Source organism: Melopsittacus undulatus, chromosome 3, assembly GCF_012275295.1.
Source record: "Melopsittacus undulatus isolate bMelUnd1 chromosome 3, bMelUnd1.mat.Z, whole genome shotgun sequence".
Classification (NCBI taxonomy): Eukaryota; Metazoa; Chordata; class Aves; order Psittaciformes; family Psittaculidae; genus Melopsittacus; species Melopsittacus undulatus.
In genome coordinates this window covers 42,987,418-43,011,325 of record NC_047529.1, presented here as the reverse complement: position 1 = coordinate 43,011,325, position 23,908 = coordinate 42,987,418, and the positions used below count along the sequence as shown (strand labels likewise).

The 23,908-nt window shown below is 37.4% G+C and overlaps 1 protein-coding gene across 1 annotated transcript in view; it reads right to left on the bottom strand.

The window, feature by feature from the left end:
- COL19A1 (collagen type XIX alpha 1 chain) overlaps positions 1-14,515 on the bottom strand; it is a 181,928-nt gene extending 167,413 nt beyond the window's left edge. The window contains exons 1-4 of the mRNA XM_034060919.1: positions 14,488-14,515; positions 13,363-13,492; positions 4,460-4,534; positions 3,866-3,965 (exon numbers count right to left, since the gene is read on the bottom strand). Of these exons, the coding sequence (XP_033916810.1) occupies positions 3,866-3,965; positions 4,460-4,534; positions 13,363-13,456 (269 nt within the window). The 5' untranslated portion in view covers positions 13,457-13,492; positions 14,488-14,515. The remainder of the gene's footprint in view (positions 1-3,865; positions 3,966-4,459; positions 4,535-13,362; positions 13,493-14,487) is intronic.
- Positions 14,516-23,908: the final 9,393 nt, after the last annotated feature.

Genomic DNA, 23,908 nt, shown 5'->3' with positions numbered 1-23,908 from the left:
GGTTGATGGAGCTCAGTAGTCCAAATACAGTCAAAATCCAAGCTCTTTTGCAGTATCTTACACCAAAAGGGGAAGAATTCCTAAAAAAAGTTGTGGGAGTAATCCCAACACTGAGATCATTTAACAGACAGCTATGATAATCTCCTCAGTAAATGAATATGGTTTGTCAAGCCAAACAGACTACAAAATAAGAAAGCCATGACTGTGCCATCAAGCTTTTGCTAATCATAAACATCTATTTAAAAAACATTCTGAAACGCAGCTGAAAACAACTTACTATCTCCTTTACTGATGTTTTCAGAGAAGGAAAAAAGAAGTGGCCCACCAGCAACCCAGAAAAGAGAGAAGGAGGAACAACTGACATGTGAAGCATCTTTAGCAAAAGACAGTGAAACTGAAATATTTCATCATAGTGCTGTTTACTTTAACACAACTAAAGAACAAACATTAGCTTAGAAGGCCTCATGTCCAGGGTACTGAATACTGCTGGCAGATGTAAAGGAGTTGCTACCAGCTCTTTTTAGCAAGCTCTGTGCCAAACTGAAGCATACTGCATAGGCTGTACGTGTTAAACTCTAGAGAACAAAATATGACTCCAGAATGTTTTTACTGAAATAAAATTAAACCATTATACAATTACTATTATTATGACTACATAATTAGATTGTCTACATAACAGTATTTTATCGTGATTTCTTTAGGATTCAAAGGCTGTTGCACACTTTACTCAGGAATCACTTCTATTAATATCCACGTAATAACTGCAATAAGTAACAGTATTTTAATTTAAAAATCATTCTCTGTTCCTGAAAAAAATAGAAAATTTTTAGAATTTTTTAGAAATTTCCTAATTTTTAGAAAAACTAGAAAATCCTGAAAAATATTATTAGAAATAAATATTTAATAGTAATTTACATGGAGCATAAGAAAAGCTACCCATCTCCTATCACAAGACAAAATACATATGTAATTCCTTCACAAAAAGCGATAAAGACATATAACCAAAATCCAATATAGACATAATAAATTTCCCAAGCTGACATTGCATTATAAATTATTTATAACATATAAATAGGTGAAACACTATTCCAGGTCCATTGAAAAAAAACGGCATCACACAAGAAAAATGGCACAGCATAACTTTCTATTACCCACACTACAACTGAATGAATGAAATGCAAGAGGAGATGTGCCAAGTTACTTGATACTTGCTAGTCAGCTTAATCAGATACTCTCAGTTTCCTGCAGGATGGATAACAAACACTGTTCTGCTGCTTACTGCACACCACGTCTGCTAAAATATTTTCTGAGGCAGACTGCTCTTAAAAACCTCCGAGCATTTAACAACATGGGGCTCTGGAACCACACAGTCTGACATAAGAGAAGAAAATATAAATAACATAATAAGTTACAAGATATTGTACATGGATAACTGAGATGAAGTAAATTATAAGGTTGTGAAGACAGATATCAGAGTTCCTGAATATCCTTCACTGCAAGCCTACCATGTCAAAACCTGACTTCGTGCTCCTGACTGCTCTCTGTCCTTATGCTTAAAAAAACAACTCAGAAGTTCAGAAGAATATAAAAAATGCTTGAACTAAGTAATTTTTTAAAATCTTGTCTGAAGTGTTATCTCAACAACAGAAAACTCAATATATTCAACATACTGGATAAAAAATTAAAAAAAAGTAAATTCTATTCTTAATCATGACATGCATTTCTCCATGAAGAAAGATTAAAAAAGCATGAACAAGACTATTGCCATGAAGAACTAGGATTTAATGGAAATTCTTCAATGCTTGAATGCTATTGAAAATACTTGTAACCCTTTTCTGTTCAGAAAGATATATGTAAGAGGTACCATTTATTTCCACAGCAAGCTGACTGAAAATCTTATTTTGTATCTTAACATCAGTAACGGTATTAATTTTGAGCCTAACTATATTCATACATTAATACTGTTATGCATTTTATTAATAGCTATCTCACTTGCTTCATCCAACTAAAGTTTTCATGCATTAGATATGCACATTTTTAGGGGAAACTGGAAAGATTTATCTTCAGTTTTTCTTTAATGAGGATACACAGACAAAAACAACAGGGTGCAAGAGGAACGTGAGAAGCAAGAGACCGTTAAAGCCAAACAACTTGCCTTCCGGGTTTATTCTTTACTGAAATTCCTTATCCCTTGCCCAGCTTACACTGAAAAATAAACCTGACCATTTTTGTCTCTAACAGTCATCCTCACTCTGAAAAGCTGAACAGATAAAATACAGAAAAAGGTATGTTACATTTCTCTCTCACTTCATGAAGAAAGTTAAAAGCATTGTGTCTTTCTCAAGTGTTTTCCTTGCAACCAACGAGGACATAAGGCTTTGCTAAGCCACTAGCAGCCATGACGCGTATTCCCCAGTTTCACTTTTATGATTTCTAGCTACTTACACTGCATTTTTGCCACTTTCAGGATAAAGTAAGTCAGCTTACACTGCACACAAAGAACTACTTAGCTTTTTATTCCTAAAAAAATTACCCCACATTTTTTGTTATTGACTTGATTTTCTACTCCTCTAGTCTCATGTTTCACTCAAACTCCCATCCACTGAAAAAAAAACAAAACCCCAACTATAAAAATCTGAAATATTAATAATAGATTTGACAAAAAAGTTTCCTTACTAATAAACTTTCAAAGTGTTTTTAGTGAAGATATGTATGAGTGGTACTTAATTTTACCTGTTTCTTTTCCAAAGAGAATCCTTATAATACTGGGAAGGCTCTAATAAAAATAGAGCACTCTCTGTGTCAAGCAATTTTATTTAGTCATTTTTCCTTCAACATATAACTTCCAAGGTATTTTAAAAAAAGACAGTCATTATTTGTTTAACCTTGCAGAATTAGACAAGCATTAAAATTTACATTATCTAATAACCTCAGAAGAACTTAGAAACTAACCAGTAATCTCAAATATTTAGGTTCTATTTATTTCATCATTTTTCTCTCCTAAAGACCACTTTATTTTCTGTCTGGGTGCCTCCAATTCCTCTTCTCCCTCTCCCCTGGCCTCAAGCTATCCACATCCCCTCTTTGCTCTGCCCAGGATCCAAGCAAAGGGGAAGTCTGAGGGCCAGGTGTATTTTTCCCTAGGCAAGCTAGAGCCAGACCTCTTGCAACAGAGAACACCCAATACAGTTGCTTCTCTCATCATCACAGGAACATGCTGTACAGAAACCACAGTCCCATGACTCAGAGCACATCTGAACCAAGAAGGTCTGAGATGATCCTCTGTCTCCACTGAGCATTGGGAACTTGAAACTACATTCCTAACTGCTTCTTGCGATTTCCTCGTCCCCATGCAAACTTAAATCCATCCAATTCCATTGTGACTTTCTCTCTTTCACCATCCTTTAGATTTTTCATGAGTTTCTGCCCTTCATCCCACCCTCTGTCAGAGTAGGATGCTGCGTAGTTTCACCTTTACACTGAGCACCCACCATTCTACTACAGCTCAAAGACAAGATGCCAATTCCACTGAAAAAAATCCCCCCAAACAAAACAAAAAACAAAAACCCAACAACCAATCCCCCAAACATTAAAATAGAGTTTTAAGGTAATGCTGATTTTCCTTCTCTTTTTAATCCTGTCAATACTAATCAGAGCAAGGACAACCAATTCCACTGCAGGAAGATTAGTATAACACATCAAAATATTTCCCAAAATACCTGTTACAGATAAAAATGTCTAAAACCAGACATATTTGGTTTTCTGTGGTATCATCTGGATACACTGCCCAGTGTTTCAATGCACTAACAGCATTTGGCCTGAGCTCTGTCTTTTAAGGACTCCAGATGAAACTATATCTACTTACTTTGTGTCTCTGACGAGAGGCGCGCTTCCTAGTTTAAAACAGTTTTTTTCACCTCCACAAGATGTTTGCCTCAAAGAAAAGCTTTCTGCCAGATCAAATCCTGTGAAATATGACACAGTGACTTAGTTTATTTCATGGAATTTTAAAAAACAAGGTAAAAACTGACTTTTAGCATGCTTGCTAACTTTCCAAAACATGGACTGACAAGCTATTTTGAAAACCAGTGCTTTTAAGTCAGAGAAACTTCCAACATTAATTTCATCAACACAGAAACTATCAGTGCAAAATTCTCTCACTAGATGACTTTGCGACCTGAGAAATGCATTCTTTATTTCCTTTTATCATCTGAACTGATAAGAACAAAGGATATTTGATAAAAACAAGGGAAGTGAGTATGGCTGAAGAACTTAAACCAATACTTTGTAAGAAAAGCATGTTCTGATTTTAACCCCTTTCCTAAAAACAACAGCTTTTGGAGCATGGGGGTGGCACTCCATACAGTCCTTTCAGTTTTAAAACCAGATTCAGTCAAACTATGATTACATCCACTACTAGATAATTAATTTAGATGCTGATATGAGCACAGTCAGTTACCTGAAACACCAAGACCACCTCTGTTGATTTGTTTGAGATGATGGGCAACAGTTTTCAGCAAAGGACATGTAGCACCTTCAAGAGAATACAGTTTAGCATATTTTATAAATTTCTTTCAAACAAAAATAATCATAACAAACTACCATGACAGTGATAGTAATATTAACAAGAATATTTTTGTTCATGTGCTTTCTTTACAATATGCTAACCAGCAATAAACCAATTACAAAATTTAAATAAATGCATACTACACTTCTAATAATATAAGCAGATACAAATTTATCATACTCTAATTCAGCTGTTTGTGATTAAAGCTCACAGCAACAATATAACCAGAAGAAAACCACTAAATTCTTACCAGGCTCTCCCCATGTACACTACTCTATGAAGCAATAACCTCTGTTCTAAGGGGTTTAACAGTTTTGTTTGGTCATTGTTGCTGTTGTGTTTTTAGTTTTTATTTCTGGCTATATTCTTAGAAAACCTTTTTCCCTTACTAAGGAACAGGAAACAATAAAGCATAAATGCTTGATTACCATGACAATAATCTATTGTTACTTCAGTGAAAAACAATTCCGAAATGTGGATTAAAAGGGATATAATTATATAATATAATAAACAATTTAAGCAATAGTTTTTTATTTTAATGGCTTAAAATTAAGCGCTTTTGGGGGGATTAAGTCTGTATTTAGATAAACAAGCAGCATGTTCTAGGATGTGGAACATGGCAAATTCTAAGGTTAAATCAAATTGAACACTTAGATTAAACACTGCATTATTAACATTGAATATCTTACTTGCATAAAGTCGTTTTTTCTCTTATTTCTATGCATACACAGGAATAGATACTTTTAAGAAGCAAGTGCAGAGAAAATGTGAATTTCGTGCATGGGTCAGAAATGGGGCTCTTTGTTAAATAAACTTTGCAAATAGCCCTGCTAAACTCTAACAAAACTATCAAAGGTAACAAGCAGGATTTGACCCACGCACTAATCAAGAACAGAGCTCCATATTGAGCTGATGCAACTAAAAAGATAGCCAAGGTATAGCTGAAGCTGCTGAATGGGGGGGGGGGGGGGGGGGGGGGGAGGGGCTTTCTGAAGTGTCAGCTCAATTAAAAATAAAAGGAGGAATGTCCTACCACTAACCTGGAAATCACCTATATCTAAAGATTTCCAAGGAGCATCCAGACTGAAAGCTGGCATTCAAAATAGCTGTATTTATAATCTTAAAGCAGGTGAAATTTGTCACTTGTCCTGTAGCAATGTAGAAAGCATATTATCCTTCAAAAGTGTTAAGTTCTATTAAATGTGTTACTGTACCTGATCTGGAATAAAAATGGATAATTGGAAACAACCAGTAAAAGTAAAACTAAATAATTTACTACAAATATACGTCCTGATAATATGGTTAATGAGAGATATGTCAACTGTTTAAAGGACAGACCAGGTTAAAGGCATTTTTTCATAAGATTCATCAAGTTCCATGTCCTTTATGTCTAAATTGTGATCTACAAATACAAGTAACAACACTCAATTTATTTCTAAAGCTGATAGAAAATGTATTCCTTCCTTCATTTATGCACAAATAAATGTCTGCATATATGTGCATTTACATATAAAGTTTTATGACAAATGAGATGAAACATGAGATAAAAATTCTGTAAATTCCCCTTCCGCAGAAGAGATGCAGAACTCTAAAGAATATTCACATTGAAATCTCTGAAACTGAAATGAAATCTTTCATCATTCTTAGTTTGCAGGGAGTTTTATGTAGTGTGAAAAGCATTCACTGGAATTACATACTACCATAGCAATTTCAATACACCATTTGATATACACACATATACACTGTGTGTATATGGAACAGAAAGAAGCTCACCTCAGATACCCTTTAATCTACAAACCTTAGTCTTCATCACTTATACAGATTATTAAACTACAGACTGTAATCTGTAGCCACTCCAAAACAATACATGCAATTATAGAAGGTTTACACATGTATACCTATAAGAAATATCTTGTAAAGGAAGCCTGTTATGGCTGAAAGCCACAATACCATGTCACACATACAGTGACAAAAGCTTTTCTTAAATTTAAGTGTTTTCTAACCAAGTTTGTTATATAAGACAATGGGGCTGATTCCCTTTTAGGTTAAATTAATTTACACTACTTGCAGAAAAGCAGACAGATAATACTTATTACTGAGTTTATCCTGAACTGCTGAAGTAAGCTCTAGAGAACCTGGGACAACACTGTATGGTTTTTTTTCAACATTGTCTTACATGAGGGCTGAATGACAAAAGAATGGGGAGTTTTAACTTATTCCCCCCAGCCACTTTCTTCCAAGTCCAAATAAAGACTCAAGCCTCAATTTCTGTGTTATCCAGATGATAGCAATGATTCCACACATGCCACAGACTGGATTGTGGACCTATTTTTATCAGTGGTTTAACAGTCACAGCATAGGCCATTTAAGTGTTACTTATTTGGCTATATTCGATATCCCCAGAAGAACTGAAAGGGTTACTATTAATCTTCTTATATCTCATGCTGCTGATGCACTCCTTTAGACCAGTGTTATTATTTTTACAGAGAGCTAAAGCAAAACTCTAAAATATTAAACCCAAAAGTTCTCCATACCAAGACTGACAACTTTCATTACTGTAGATTGATGAAAATTCTTTCTACAATTACAGTTTGTACAACATAAGTTAGCCTCTTCCAAAATTTTTAGTACTGCTGGCAGATGTTTAAATTTTCTTTGGCCTGAGACAAAACAGACAGTTTACCCATTCATCCTGTGCGTAGCTGAATTAGAAGATCTACATGAAGACTTTCAAAAAGAAAGAGAACAAAGACAAACCCTTACCACTAATCCAGGCACAGAAACCATGCACCTATCTGCTCTGTTAGAATATATACTGAAAAACTAATGAAGCAGTGAAAAGAACAAGATTATGCTTGTGACTATATTGCTCTGCATGCAATATAGCTGGATCTGTGTGGACTGAAGTCAACAATTCATGATAAAATGGTGATCTCAAAGCTCAGGTTAATATACCTATAAATTAATGAGATCACTTAGCCCTAGGACAAAACTACAGACCTCAGCTTTTAGAAATCAGTGAGCTCTACATAGGAGCTTATTATTATGAAATCAACCTAAAAGTTTTGAAAAACATGTATTTATGCAGATCAAGCAGATGTCACAGACCACTGATGAGCTGTCTCTCCAATAAGATGCTAGTAATTTTTTTTTGTTGTTTTCTAAAAGCATTAAGGAAAAAAAAATAAAGGCATTGCATGTAGATGTTTCTGCTGCAACATGTAATGGCATGTTCTTAATTCCTGCAGTAATCAGGGCACCTGCTGGAGCACGCTGCAGCTTCTATCTAGGCCCCATGCCCAGTTTTCCTTCCCGGGCAAACAAGGACAGAGGAGCTTCTTGTGCATGCTTCAGTCTCACTCTTACAGACATCTCTTGTCTGCACTTCCTCACTGAGAACTGTAGCATCCAATAGGCACTCTTATCTCCTCCAGTGTGTAACCTGTAATGGATAGATTCACCTTACAACTACCTATCTGCTACTTTATAATTAAACTTTATGCTCAGGTGAAATTTCCAGCTGCTGTCTAACACCACTGACATACACATTGCAAAGGTACCAAAGTTTCCATCAGTAAGCATGACTGGCCAAACAACAAAGCCCTGCTTAACATATGCCCACATTATATGTCAGACTCATGCTTCAAGCAGATATCTGTATTAGCTAGGATTTGTCTCACACTCCTTAGGATCAGGCTTCCTAAATATATACACATAAGGAATCACTTCAGAGTGTGTGACATATCTGCAAGTGTCAGCAACATCATCCAAAGAGTCCACCTCAAACACAGCTAAGCAGACCCAGCTGGCCTGCTTTCAAATAAGGTCAAGAATTCAGATCTCCTACATGCCTGTAACCTCATGTATAGAGGTAACAGAAAATGTGATGTTTTCTTGTTTTCCTTTTTTACTCCATAAGCTACATCATATGACATTACAAGATACATGTTAACTAGACAAGAGTGGGAAGGGGAATGAAGGAGACTGAATCTACAACTTTGTTGCTATAAGAAAGAAGTCAGCTCCAAGTCTTGTGACTATTTAGATGGTTATGCAAATAACATAACAGCTTTGGCAGGCAGGATTAAGAAATCCACACCAATAGAGTTGAGATACTGGGATACTCACGCTAAACTCTGGAGAACTGGATTCTCACATGAGGAAGAATAGGTAGTTAAAAACAGGACTTCATATTGCTCAAGACAGCCAGCACAGCTTCACCAAGGGCAAGTCTTGCCTGACTAACCTAGTGGGTTTCTATGATGGAGTAACTACATCAGTGTAAAAGGGAAGAGCTACAGATGTCATCTATCTGGTCTTCTGTAAGGCCTTTGACACAACTCTTACAACATCTTTCTCTCTAACTTGGAGAGATACAGGTTTGATGGATGGACTGTTTGGGGGATGAGGAACTGTTTGAATGGTCACATCCAGAAGGTAGTAGTCAACAGCTGAAATGTCCAGATGGAAAGCAGTGATGAGTGGTGCTCCTTAGAGATATGTACTGGGAGCAATATTGTTTAACATCTTCATCAGTGACACAGATGAAGAAGAGAACAGAATGAGATCAAGTGCACCTCCAGCAAGTTTTTCAGACAACACCAAGCTGTGTGGTGTGGCTGGCATGCCTGAGGGACAGGATGTCATGCCGATGGACCCAGACAAAGCTCAAGAAGTGGGCCTATGTAAACCTCATGAGGTTCAACAAAACAAAGTGCAAGGTGCTGCATTTGGAACAGAGCAACTCCCAGTATCAATACTTACTGGGGATTGAAGGGATTGAGAGCAGCCCTGCTTAGGGCTTGGATGTACTAGTGGATGAAAAACTGAATATGACCCTGCAATGTGCCCCCACAGACTAGAAAGCCTCTGGGCTTTCTATGCTGGGCTGCATCAAAAGAAGTGTGGACAACAGATTGAGGGAGGTGATTCTGCCTCAGCATAAGAAAGACATTGACCTGTTGGAGCAGCTCCAGAGGAGGGCCACAAAAACAATCGGAGGGATGGAGCACCTGTCCTATGAGGAAAGGTTAAGAGTGTTGTCTGGAAAAGAAAAGGCTCAGGGGAAACCTTATTGCAGTTTTTCAATACTTAAAAGGGGGCTTATAAGCAAGATGGGGAAAAACTTTTTGGCAGGGCCTACATAGGACAAAGGGTAACGGTTTTAAAATAAAATAGGGCAGATTTAGGCTAGATATAAGCATATTTTACCGTGAGGGTAGTGAGACACTGGAACAGGTTGCCCACAATGCTGGTAGATGCCCTATCCCTGATAACAATTGAGGTCAGGTTGGACAAGGCTTTGAGCAACCTGATCTAGTGGAAGATGTCCCTACTTATTGCAGTGGAGCTGGACTAGATTATCTTTGGAGGTCCCTTCCAATCCAAACTATTCCAGTAGTGAGTATCATGGCTGTAAGAGATATTCTTGATGTAATATCCTGTATAACTGTATTGATGTATAGTTCTTTCTCTGCCTTTCCATAAAAAAAAAAAAACAAACTCAGGCCAATCTGGTTTATAGGCTTCACACTGGGAGGATGTGTGTAGCTTGGAAAGGTCCCAGACCACAAAGGGGAACACTTCCATGCTACTTATTCACTAGCTGATGTGGCTTTCCTCAGTGTGCAAGCTTTCATGAACCACATTCTTATAAATACCTAAAGATCCTTATTCACTGCCACAAAGGACTTATCATTTAACTACAAGGAATCCAAGGGAGACAGGGTCACTTTACTGCAATGCCAGCAATAGTTTGTGGATCCAACCTTAAAAATTCAGATTAGCAATATGACTATATTATATATGAGAGTTACTGTAGAGCCATTAACTGGATTTTGACAAGTATCTAGCCATACTAAAACATGAAAACCAGAAAGCTGAACTGATTTGCATACTTGAAACAACTCACTGTATTTGGGTTAAAGTGCCTATCCAAATTATGATCTAGAGCCAATACTTTTCACAACACATTCCATGTCAAAAGGCAATGGAAATTCACCATGCCTGTCAGTCCCAGGACTTAGTTTATACTACATTTTTCATGGATTAGCAAGTGATTTTGAAAAACAGTAACTGTAAAACAAAGCTGAAAAATCAGCAGTGAGCTGGGAGTGAGACAAAATATTAATATTCTTAATATGAAATATTCAGGAATGATCAAATTAGAGCTTCATGTGTCACTACAGAAAGAGGTCATATCCATGCTTCAAATCCAAATGTTCCCCAAAATTAAAAGATGTAAGTTGACATCATGAAGAAAATATTCTTGAAGTCAAATCAAAAACCACAATTGTGGAGAACTCCTGAACCCTCTCCCTCAGATTTGCTATATTCTATCATTAGAAGCAAGTGCTTCAAAGCAAGTGAACAATTAACATATCAAAATTTCTGGGCAGGTGAGAACTGAAAGAAATCCTTGATGCGAATCTAATGGTCACTGACACACATTTAAAGCCTAAGGAAGACCACCCTGAGAAGATCCAGCATACTCAGTCACTCTCTGTTGGTTTTGGTTTCCAGTACTGGTATTTATTTATTACAATACTGACCCAATGAGTAAGTCACAAAATATATTCAGAATGCCAGCTCAGAAAGTTCTCCCCTACATATGCGTATAAATTAATCCTTTCTCTTGCCTAAGAGGTTTCCTTAGCCTAAAATACTTCTCCCCATTATCCCCCTTTAAATTAACTTTACACTTTTTGCTGCATTTGAAGGCCATTCATTTAGACTTCAGTAGATCAGGTGAGAAATTTCAGGATGTAAATGCAATAATCCAAGATCTGATCTGAATGGGCTTTGCTGGAAAAACAAATGCTAACATATGCTGTTGAAAGAAGATAACCAAAAGCATTGGCTATGCAGATTCTGCAGGACAGATACTGATCCAAACAGAACTGGTGAACTGATTCATGGGAAAGAACAAAAGCTCAAGACAGAGCCAGTTAATGAAAGAAAGAACTAAAAAAACAAACTAAACCAAAACAAACCAAACCACTCCTCTCTCCTAAAAACGAGCGCACATTTCCAGTTTTTAACAGATCCATCTGCATAATCTGCATACAAATTATCGAACTAGGATGAGACACCTCTGAAACAGAGAGTACTCTCTTCAGCTGAATGGCGCAGATTAACAGAAGACTTGCAGACACAGCTGTACTGCTTACTGCTGCACCATAGCAGAGTCCATTCTTTGTCTGTTCCTGCTTTCTGGTCTGTAACTCATATTTTTAATTCTGACAGTAACCATCCCTTCAGTCTCTAGAAGAGTCTCCCGTTGTCAGCTTAAGGCATCACTGAGCCTATGCTCTGCTTTCAGCAGAGCTGCTCAAGCTGGCAGCTATCTACTTGCTGCTCCTCACCATCGGTTTATATCATCTCTAACTACAGAAGCCTCTCTCAACTGCATACCATCAGTTATACTCAGGAGAAGTTCAGTCTCTCTTCTTCTGCCCAGCCGTTAAATTTGACCCATATTTGATCCATCTGTGACAATCAGGTTAAGCAAAACTGCAGCTTCCCCACTTGTGGCTGCCTAGCCACAAACTTCTAACAGAAGGGGAGTTTTGAAAGTGCTAAAAGGGTGTGAGTGCAGAAGGTTCCCTAGTAATATAAATTAATAAATGGAAATTTGAAACATTTTTGAAATAAAATGCCAAGAAGCATTGTCTTTTTTTTTTTTAATGAAAAGCTGTGTTAGTAAAAGCACCAGCTAGCAGTGACACAGAAGACAACCTCTTGTACTAGTTTCAAATAGCTGAAGAGAATGATTGCACAGGGTTAAGAATAATTCATCAGTACAGCACTTAGCCTTGCTGCCCTGAAAATGAAAGGTAAAAAAGTCTTCTCACAGCACATTATTTTTGCCTTAGAGTCCACACAGCTTATTAAATATTACTATTTATTGTTTCCAGGAGTAGTAAAAGGATTATTACCCTAGTTATTAACTTTTTAAATTTCTTGGACCTAAATTTCAAATATGTTAAAAAGATACAAAGTTGCTGTTTATGTATAGCTTCTATCATCCTTCATCACTCCTCTGGAAAAACAGCATTACTAAAAATAAATAGCAACAAGCATGCTCTCCTTGCTAATAATTGTAGGAAAATTCTACAAAGCTGAAGTATATGGATATTTTCTGAGGCTGAGCAACTACAGAAAACTGACAATTCTTTACTCCTCATACACAGGTGACATGCTTTTAAGATAGAGTTTACCGTCCTCTGGAGAGTCAATGCAGAGTTTAAGTGAGAGAACTAGATAACATGTGGACAGTAAGAAAACAGAGAAGTATGAAAAACTTGAAGAAGACGGGCAACAGCTTTTAAGTTAAACAATAGCACTATATTCCTTTCCTCTTTCTTAATTTGTCTAACTACATCTGTGAAACACACGGTTAAATTTAGATGAGGTTAACATGAGCATTCGGTTGTTTAGGTCAGCCTGATCACTGATCTGCTCCAACAAAGCTGCATGATTTTGTTCACAAAAGTTTTACAAGCTCCGATTTAGAATCTTGCTTTGTATAGCAAGTTGAAAAAAATACAAAACAGAACTCCAAGGAACTACAACTGCTTCCAAACCTGAAACTTCCAAGCACAGGAAACAGAAGGACTGCTTTGGAGCTACTTCAAACTTACACTTTTTTTTTTTAAAGAGAGATTAAAACAAGTCTTGTATTAACATTATCTGCTCATATTGCTTATTTTCCATGTACTGCCATTATCTCTTAACTTTGTTCAGTACTGAGATTTAAGCCTTAGGTCTGTGATGGACAAGAAAAATGGAAGTACCTGTGTGGTCACTGACAGCCACAGAAGTAGAAACAGGAAGGAGGAGGAAGACTGCCATACAAAGCCAAACTATGCAGGATCCAACGTACTTCATCTCCCCCTGGACACATGTGAACAATCAGCTACAAATCTGAAACAGAAAATAAGAATATTCAGAACCATCTCTTTTTCCCTCACCCCATCAGAAAACTACAAACAAGAATTTCTGAGCTGTAAAGAGGAAGCCACTAACCACACACACAGTGTTTGATTTATCTGTTGTAAGAAGCTACAAAAAAAAAAAACACAACAAAAAACCCCCAAACCAAAACCCTCCCAATTTATGTAAATTTAGAAACAAATGACAAACTCCTTTGGTTCTTTACTAAACTCAGAAGTAATACCTTAGAAATATCAACCCTGAGACATTAGTATAACGGCACTAAATTTTTGTTTCATTAGTAATAACTAGTTTTCTTTTACTTTTCTCACAGGTTTTCAATTTTAAATACATTAGCAAAACTGTTTGGCATCACAACAGTGCCAGTGACTGCTGAAGTAGTCTTCAAACAAAACAAGGACAACATGCAATTGTCCTTTAAGTGCAAAAGAAATCAAGATAATGCTATTTCTCTGCCTTGGCAAAATATGCACGTGCCTAGAGCAGCCTGCGCTGAGCTTCATTTAAATCTCACAAAATACAGTCTTGGTTTCAACAACATATCTTTGTCCTCTAAAGGCAGTTATCAGATTGGTTTTTAAGCTGGCTGCAACGTACAGATAGATGTAAATTTAATGAAACACAGTAAACAAAAAGTACTTTCCTAATAATATTTTCTGAAAGAAAACTAAATCATATAGCTGAGATGCGATTTTTATAATTATTTTCGCAAGGCACCTTATTCAGCATCAGAGCTGTACTGTCAGTCACTTACACTGACAACCACACCATCATTAACTTTTCCAGCCTCCTCAACAGCAGCAAAGTGAATGCACGTTCAAGTAACATTATCATTTAATTTCCTGCACCTGCTTTACAAGCAGGCATTAGTGACTCACTAGAGCTGCTGCTCCAGAGGTCTCATTTTCTGAAGGGCTCTTGCCCGCTTTTTCACTAGTACCACCACCCCCTCGCTGCCACCCCACCTCCAGGCTGGGCTCCTCTCCCACCGCCGCTCCAGGAGGCTCTGCTCCCTCCCACAACCGGCGCACCGCAGCTTGCGGGGGGTGAGCGACCCGAGCCGTCTGTAGCTCCGTCCGTAACACGGCAGTACCAGCAGTCTAATTGATCTTGGACTGAGTTGGGTTCGCTAAAGGGAGGGTTTAGAACACCAGGCGGGTGAGCAAGCTGGCAGGAGGGCGGGCGGGGCTAGGCGGGGAGCAGAGAGGCGCCGGCTCGGGCAGCTCCCACAGCCTGCTCTCCCGGGCCCCCACTCCCGGGCTCCTTCTAGCCCACTGCCCCTCGCTCTGTGCTCGCCAGCCCCGCCTGTCCGCAGCCTGCCTGAGCGTCGCACTCGGCCGGCCCCGGCGAGCCGAGCGGGGGTCAGGCACCCTCCGGCGCTTCCTCCGCGGCCCGGGGCGGAGCGCGACCGGAACGGGAACGGACGAGGGAGCCCCCTGCCGCCGGCCGCGCCGCCACCTGCGCGGCGGCCAGGTGAAGGGTACAGGCAGAAAAGCTGCGGCCCCGCGGCTGGGGGAGCAGCAGGAGCGGAGCTGCGGGCGGCGGCTGCCCCAGAGCTGCCGCACCGGGCGGGCTCCCCGCTCTGGAGGGCATTGACGGTGCTTCCCTGCCGTGCCGCTGCGCGCAAGCATGTTTCCACTCACTGGATGTAGGCCTACTCGATATCCGTGCTAATTATAATGATATACACCAATAGGTAGATTTTTAAATGTAAATATATGCATACAATTAACGAGCATGCTCAGCACTGTGGCAATTTGCAACAGTTTAATCGGGTTTGTAAATTGCTGCTAATTTAGTAGGGCTCTTTTTATTAGCATATTTTAGCACATACCTATAGCTATCCACAAATATATACAATGCATTTGCTCTAAAACACAATCATGAGCAGAATCCTGTAGTATGGTACATGTTGATTATGGTACATTAAAAGCTTACTGTATACATTATGTTTATATAGAACACCAACTGGCACAATTGGTGTTAAACTTCAAGGGCAATTTTGAAAAACAAAAAAACCCACAAACGTAAAAGCCCTGAATCAGCCCACCACAACACAAACTAGGAATAGTGTAGTGTGTGTGTGCATGTGAGATCTTTAGACAGCTACCTACAAATAATTAGTTGCTTACCTTTAATTTCTATGTCAGTGTGTCCCCTAGAAGCACTGGAAATGCCTGTAGAGAGCTGCCGTAGTGCCGAGGAGTTTCTGGTGTGAGTCTCCAAGGAGTGGTAGAGGGGGATGCAACTCTGTCCTTATTAGTCTCACACAGTGTGACCCTCCCACTCAGCAAGCACGGAATACTCTGTAAGAAAGGACAAACAGCTACCCTGATGGAGATTTTACATAATCATACTTACATATACCAAGTCTAGTAACAATACAAGAAATGTTGGTTTATTTTTTCTCCTTCCCCCTACAACCTCCCCCTCCACCACCCCCCCCCCCCCCTTCTCTGAAATAAAAAGCAGTCCCATTAATTAAACTGCTGGAGTATGAATGCATGAAACTCTTTCAGAGTATCTTGTTTCTAGTTGTAAAGAACCAACTGTGTACATTACCACAAGCAGAAACTAGCTTTTATCACTTCTGTGTAAGCACACATTGGTAATTTTATATACTTTCTCATAAATCTAAAGTGAGCCATCCATGTAATCAAAAGAGTACACCTATTTATGGCACTGATGCTGCAAAGCACAACAGATTACTGACATTTGTTTTACCTTTTAAAACCCATCATGTACAAACCTGAATGTTCTTGCACTGTAATATCATCTGCCTGTGATGAAATGGTGAGATTGAGCACTGTCACTGGCTCTCATCTGAATGTGCGAAACTGTGCTTTTCTCGGGTTCTCCAAGTGTGCTTGTGGCAGTTCTCCGTATTGCATTTTAAAGACATACACCAGACAGAAGGATGGAGAAAAGTAAAATGACTAGAAATAGATGCACAGAAGAGAGAGAAAGCGGAGCTTTAATTGAACACATCTCATTTACATATATCCAAGACACATTTTATCTTTTTCTAGTATAATCATTCTGATGGGGGGAGGGGAAGGAAGGAAGGTGATGAGTATCATATCAATATTTATTAGCTAAGTATCAGTTTAGTCCAACTGATCTTCAGCTCAGAAAATACACGGAGTTAGCTTTCTGCTTCTCCCCTCTCACTTCCAACAGGATTTGAAAAGTGTTTCCTCATTTCAACCAAGATACCCAAGACACTAGCCAGGATACCCAACAAATCACATGGAAAGGTATGAGTATCTTTCTGGTTTAAATTTCAAAACAGTTGTTCCTCTTCCCAACTTAGAATCATGAGAGAAAGATGAAATTGCAGCTTACGTATGTCTGCTAAGGTGTTTTATTGCACAGCCTTGTGGTGTAACTTTAGGCAAGTCACACTCCTCGCTTGCTCATTCTGTAAATCATGGAAAATAAAGCTGTCTTACCTCATGGGGCAAGGCACAAGAGCCCAGTCCTACAGCTGACAAGTCAGTGGAGCACTCCCTTGCCTTTCAGACTGTTCGTTTGATAAAGGCTTCAGTGTTGAGTCCGAAGTCATTGTTTCAAGCAGAGCTGCAAGATCCTCAGTTGAAAGACCCTTTGTAAAAGCTCTGCTCCCAGTGAAAGGCATTATCATTTTTTTTGATTTGAAAAGAACTGCATTTCTTATTGCTCTTTTAAGCTATAAAATTCTTTAAATCTTTTGCTTTAATTCTTTTTATATGCCCTAAATATCTGGATTCAGCTCTGTTACATGAATATATAGTCTTACTAATTTCAGTGAATTTAAGTTCTGAATTTGCTGAACATTTCAATTGCATAGCACTTTGAACATACAAACAGTTCATCGTTTAAAGAAATATTTCTATCCCTCAAAGTCTCAGTGTTGCTCAAAAGTCCAGACCTAAACTGAGTCTTCTTTTCCTGTGAAGCAATAATGAAACATAACCCCTAAACCAAGGATGTTGTTCTACTGAGGTATCAACACTCCAAATAGAAAATTAAAAATACCTTATTTAGACCATGTCAACTTCAACACACTTCACATCCATATGAAAGCAGGAAGTAGAAGACTTAGAAACCACTACAACCTTCCCTGGCTAACATACACGCTTCCTGTACTCTGCCCAGGTCTTCAACTGAACAGGATTATGCCAGTTCACATAAATGTAAGGAATTACAGTCATTTATACTAGTTGAGAACCTTGACACTAGGGACTGACACCATACATACCTGTTGATAATACTGTTCACATTAATGAATACAGTCTTGCATGTCTAATGACATGAAAATTTGGAACAAAGAAAACCGTACTGTTTACAAACTTCTGTCATGGGACAAAAAAAGGTCTTCTCTCCCTGCCACCTGCAAGATAAGCAGCAAAACCACAAGTGGCAAAACATCTCTCTCATCATAAACAGCTTAGAAACACCGACCACCGGCAGTCTTGTTCACTGGCAGTTACTGGTGCACTCCAGAGATACACTGTTAATATATTGTCAATACATTTTCTCATGACCTTTGTACCCAGGAAGTACTAGGAAAACTGACAATAGGAGCTGAAGCACTGGTAGGAGATGCACAGTATCCCATGTTAGCTTGCTGTAACAGTTTTCCAGCTAGCTCTAAGCTTAGCTGAAGTACTTCCTTGCACACAGAAGATGGGATTAGACCCAGATCCAAGCAAAGGCCAAGGCACATACACCAAGAAGCAGAAGTTTAAAATCCTACTTTGCACAGACATGCAAAGTACATTCCATCTCCTGTGTGAAGGATGAACTGCTCACTGAATAGCTTTCACTACAGCTGCAGTTGCAAGCAAGATGTGGGGGAAGAAAGGTGAAAGAATCCAGGGGGAAAAGGGACAGACTTATTTTTTGTATAAGATCTTTCCTTGTTGCCAACACTCACTTCCAAACTTTGCTTCTTTTCCAGCACAATTAGATACCCAAACCATCCAAGTGGCATAATTCACTCTTGGCTGTGCGGTGCTAACAGATTTGTCTCCATCTCGTTAGACCCACATTTTAATTTGTGTTTCTTATGACAATGCATATGCAGGAATGAAGATGTAAACTCTATAAAAGCAGCAGTATTCTACTTGAAAACAATTCTTTAAAAAGGAGATTAATTTTAAATGCCACTTCTCGTACTATTTCTCACTGAATGTAGAGCTTAGTATTTCTATTCCATTGTTTAAGCCCTTATGTGAGATTGCTCATTGCCAAATGATCCTTTCTGTCCCCTGCAAAATTTGCTTGTCATGACAACTGCATTCCACTAAAACAATTAAAATATAAATGCTTTTAAATACATTAGATGAATTACAATGAACTTAGACAAAACAAGTGTAATCCCAGCTTTGGGGAAATTAATGGAAATTTCAACATTGATGTAAATGGGGCAAAAATGTCACTCAAATAAGGGAACTTTGGCAAAAATTACATAAAAAAGGAATTATTTATATGCATGTGCACACACACTAAGCACTCCTAAAGAGCAAAGCCAAGAGAAAAGATGGATGTCATTTCATTTCTTCTATAGGAGAGAAAAAGAGGGGAAAAAACTCCAACTGCTACTTCTTTTTCTGAATACTTAGGAAGCACTTGGATTTTCAGTGAACAGGCCAAAATAACTGTCAAAAAGAAGTAGAGAGAATACTTACCACTATACTTCTCTGTTATTACTTGTCTTGGCTCAGACATTTTCTCTACAATTTGATGCTTTATGACAACTCTCAAAGAGTTAAATATTCATAAATATAATGGTACAGCAACAACAACAACAACAACAAAAGTTCTTACTTCATCTCTAATTCTGATGCCACTGCTAAACCCAATCTCAAAAAAAAAAATAAAGTGGAGTTGTATCATTTGTAATGTTTAATGCTATCTTGTCCTAATATGTTCCATATTTTTAATAATGACACTTTAATCCAAACTGTATACACTGCAAAGTAAAGAAATCAATGTTATATTGCTGATATTTACCAGTTGCAAACGTGTCAACAGTTGTTATTATATAGTTTGCATTCCTCACCATTCCAGAAAAATACAATTCTCTGCATATACTACTCTCTAAAGTGTTAGTATGAAAAATCATTTAAGTTTTTCAAACCTGAAACAGTGCTGGATTTGTAGAATTCAGTAAAATGTCAGTCCAGTCTAGGCTTGGAGAAACAATGATAAGATCAATAGTATGAAAACAGGTATGCCCTTTATCTATTAAAAGGCATACTTCACTTTGTCTTCCTGTGGATGATTCTATAATTGCAAACAGCTTGCTACATGTTGTATTTCATGAGCCACATAAAGAAATACACAATGAATAAAAAATTGCGAACATTTACCACTGGCTATCTTTCTCTTCTTTCTTTCATATGGAATCCATCCTATCTGTAATTCAAGAAATATGTACCTTTTGGTGGCTTTTGCATTGTGCAAGAAAATGCACATGGTCAAACAGCTGCTCAGGGGTCAGAAAAGCTGAAAGGTGATTTTCCAGACTACACTAAAGCACATCATCTCACTTGTTTTAGACTGAAGTACCCATTTGTCTTTAAAAGTCATTACACATAACAAAAAAAATGAAAGCCAGGGTTTAGGAAGCTGTGCTGGGAATTACAGGTGTTTACCCAATACTTCTGTACGAATATGCTAAAATCCTGAAATCATCCATACACGGTCTGAAAGCATGCATAAAGCAGTGAAATATGTTAATTTAAAATTTATATAATGCAAATAGAAAAAAAAAAAAAGAATGTGAAGAGCAAATGCCAGACACCAGCAAAGTTTAAGATTCTACAAATAGACTAGGCTGTATAAGCCCTTCAGAATGAAAGGGCAACTTTATTTCAGATCAAAAGGCTGAATATTCTACACTTGTTTTTTTTTTTTTTTAAACTTCAGGAAGACAAAGCATAAATGGTCCAAGAAATGTTAGTTAAAATTCCATTTTAAATTGTAACAAATATGTCTAAGAATTTACAAGTCTCGCTATTAGCCAGTGACTTCTACTATTCTGTCATTTCTATGCAACTATTTTTCCCAAATGGTATTTAAAAACAAAATACTACAATGATAAATAAACCACTTTTAGATTCAGTTGCAAACAGTTTCAAATTTTCCAAAAGTAACTTGTCTAAATTCGCCTGTGCAAGACAAATATGTGGCCCTTAGTTTTATCAACATAGTAGCTACAATTATATTAACACATTCAGGATTCTGAGCTCATGCAGAGCTGTCTACTGTTATGTTATTTTAATGCTCAATTTCAATACTGTCAAGCAACATAAAAATGAAATAGTAAGTATTTTAGTCATATTTATTGCTGAATAAGTAGGCACAATAATCTGGGAAGTCAAATTAAGTGCGTATTTAATCTGTACCCCTGCCTCCACAGACTTTATTTGTCTTTCATCTAGGAATAAATATTCTCAGGATTTAAACCAATGTTATACTTGAAGTCAGTAATTTTTCAGATTTATGGAAGCTTGATGTTTGCCTTGAGCTATTTAGTCATGATCTCAGATGTAAAAACTCTGAATTCCTTAGTATCTTATGGCTGCAGCTAGAAGTGAGACAGAATTACATGAAAAAAAAACAAAAAAAACCCCACAAAAAAAACCCAACAAAAAAAAACCTAAAATCTGTTACATGGCTTCTAAAACAGCCTATTGATCTATATGCATATTGCAGGTCAAGATCCTATATCACCCTGTACATATACATTTTTGGAGAGCTAAGGAATTTGTGCACTAATAGAAAATAACAGTTGAAAAGAAGAATCTATTAGACTGTGTTTGCATGATTATTTGTATCTTCATGAGCTGCAATCCAAATCAATTTTACTGTTTACTAGGAATGGAAATCAAACACTAGCTCCTAGAAAGGCCAGCATTTAAATAAATGGAAGGTTCTTAAAACAAATGTAGCTGTTCAGTGTATCAAGCGTAACATTTGCATCAATCTCCAAACTGTTTATTTTTGGCATGTCAAATGTGTTTTGGACACAACTATTGAATTTTATTTTGGAGCAAGGCCACGCAATTTAGCATGAATTTTGATTAAGCTTGGAATAACTAAGAACTACTCTGGTTTCTTCCTTTCCTGATAAGCAGAATCCAGATATATCCTGTTGGTTATCTTAACTGAATACTTAACTTAATCTTGACAATTAGTCATTGTCTAATTGTGCTGGAACCAACTGCATTTTAACAATTTAAAGTGTCATTCTGCAACTACTAAGTGATGCTATATTTTCACATGAAAAATTATTCAAATGCGTTTAGGGTTCATGTCTAAATGAGCAGATATAATCTATAATTATTAGAGCAGTACTATCTGACATAGATGCACAGTAAAGAATGTACTTAATCGTAAAACTATGCTAGGAAGATGACCTTAGGCCAAAAATACAAATTTTACTGAGGCAAATACATTGCCGAGATGTTATCAAACTGTATTCAGAGAAGAATACAAATTTAGGTTTTGTTTGTGCATGACAGGGAAGATATTTTTTTATGAAGATTCAAAATTTTGTTTAATAAAATAATAATCCAAATCTTTCCAGTATGAATAATTATAGTGTGATGTGTCTTCAAACCTATTTGGGAAGAAGTAACTTTGCTTCATGATCATGTATTAAAACTACAGCTTCTTAAAATAAATTATAAAAAAAAGGTCTAAGAACTCACAACTATATTTCTTGCAATCAGGGCCTAGATCTGAATGCCAAATTAGACTAGCCTAGTTGCACACAACAAAGCTGGCAAACCTTCTCCAGTCCTTCCTGATACTAAGCTTTACTACATAAAGCCATATGAATGTACCCCATGGCTGACTGTGGTACAGCATGGCAAACTGTTGGAGGAATGTTCCCAGTGCACTGAGGAAGAAGCTGTCAACATCCAAGCACATTTCTGCGGTTACAGAAGAACACAGATCTACACATGCTTATCTGATTTTGTGTGTTTCTGCAGCAGAGCTATTAAACCCAAAGCAATTTAAACATGAGCCTAAATCCAGCTTTAAGCAATATGAGTTAGTTTGGACAAAGGGAATCATGGATGGAACTGAGTTATGTTCCTGTATCCAGATGTAATCAAACAGTGTAGTGAAACCTGAATGCAGATCATGTTCTGTGAGGCACCTGAGATATCAAAATTAAGGGTGTAATTCCTCTTGGGAAATCCATATTTGGGATTAACTTTTCTCTGAAAGTATCTCTCTTCCTTAATTTTAGAGTGACAGTTTTCCTAACTTCAACCTGATGGCTAAATTTTTGAGCTGAATGTGTGCTTGCTTCAAGGTTTTATAGAATCTATGGACATCCAGAAAGCTTAAACAAACTTGTTCAGAAGGACCAAGTATAGCTTTTAGATACCTTTAAGTAAGGTAGTCTTAAATACTTCAAAATATTTACATTTTTGTTATGGCTAAAAATTGGCTACAAAAATTACCTACACTACTACAATACATTTTTACAATTGGCTAAGTTGTTCACAAACTAAACTGGAGTGATTTAAACCAGTGTAAGTCTGCATTTTCAATTCAGTCAAAATCTATATACAGAGGGCTTAAAAGAATATTCCACACACATTGCATGTAGCAGACATGATCAAATAAGAATTTTCAGTTATATCCATGTAAACCCTTTCATTTACATTCAGAGCAGGTGTAATCAACAGTGTTATTAACACAAACTTATCTTAGCCTACCATAAATATGTGCATATAATTTTAAAATATAATATAATTTTATCATCTAAGAGATGATAAAATTGTAGGCAGTATTTTCTGTGGATGAGTTCTGTGATTTTATCAGAACATTAAAGATAAATCTGCTCAGATCCCCACTTTCCTATGTTTTCCTTTACATCATAAATTGGTTTAGAAGTTTAAAATACTTCTAAGTCTATGCCACTGCCATTACACAAAGTTCAAACACCCTGTCCCACGAAACTCCCCAGTGTTTGCCTTACCTACATGATGACAGTTTGTCTCGAGACTGGAGCGAAAAGGCAAGGAAACCCAAATAAGGAAAAGGATCAGGAAACAGGAAAGGTTCCTTGATATTTAGCCCATGGGAGGCCATCACTGCTCACCAATATGAGCTAAAATAATTTAAAAAAAACCCAACAAACCATCAAATTAATTTAGTGATTTACTTATACTGTCTTTGAACTATTTGTTGGTATGACAGTGGGAAGCTGAGTCAGTAAGAAAAAATGAAAGAAATAGAAGGTAAAATTAACATCCCTTTGATGTAGAGTAGCCAAATGGGTTGGTCTGGATTCCTTTTCATCTCTTTGTTAAGGAATCACAAGCTAATCTTGATGAAATCAGATTCACTTAATCTCTTTTGGCATAGTTTATCATG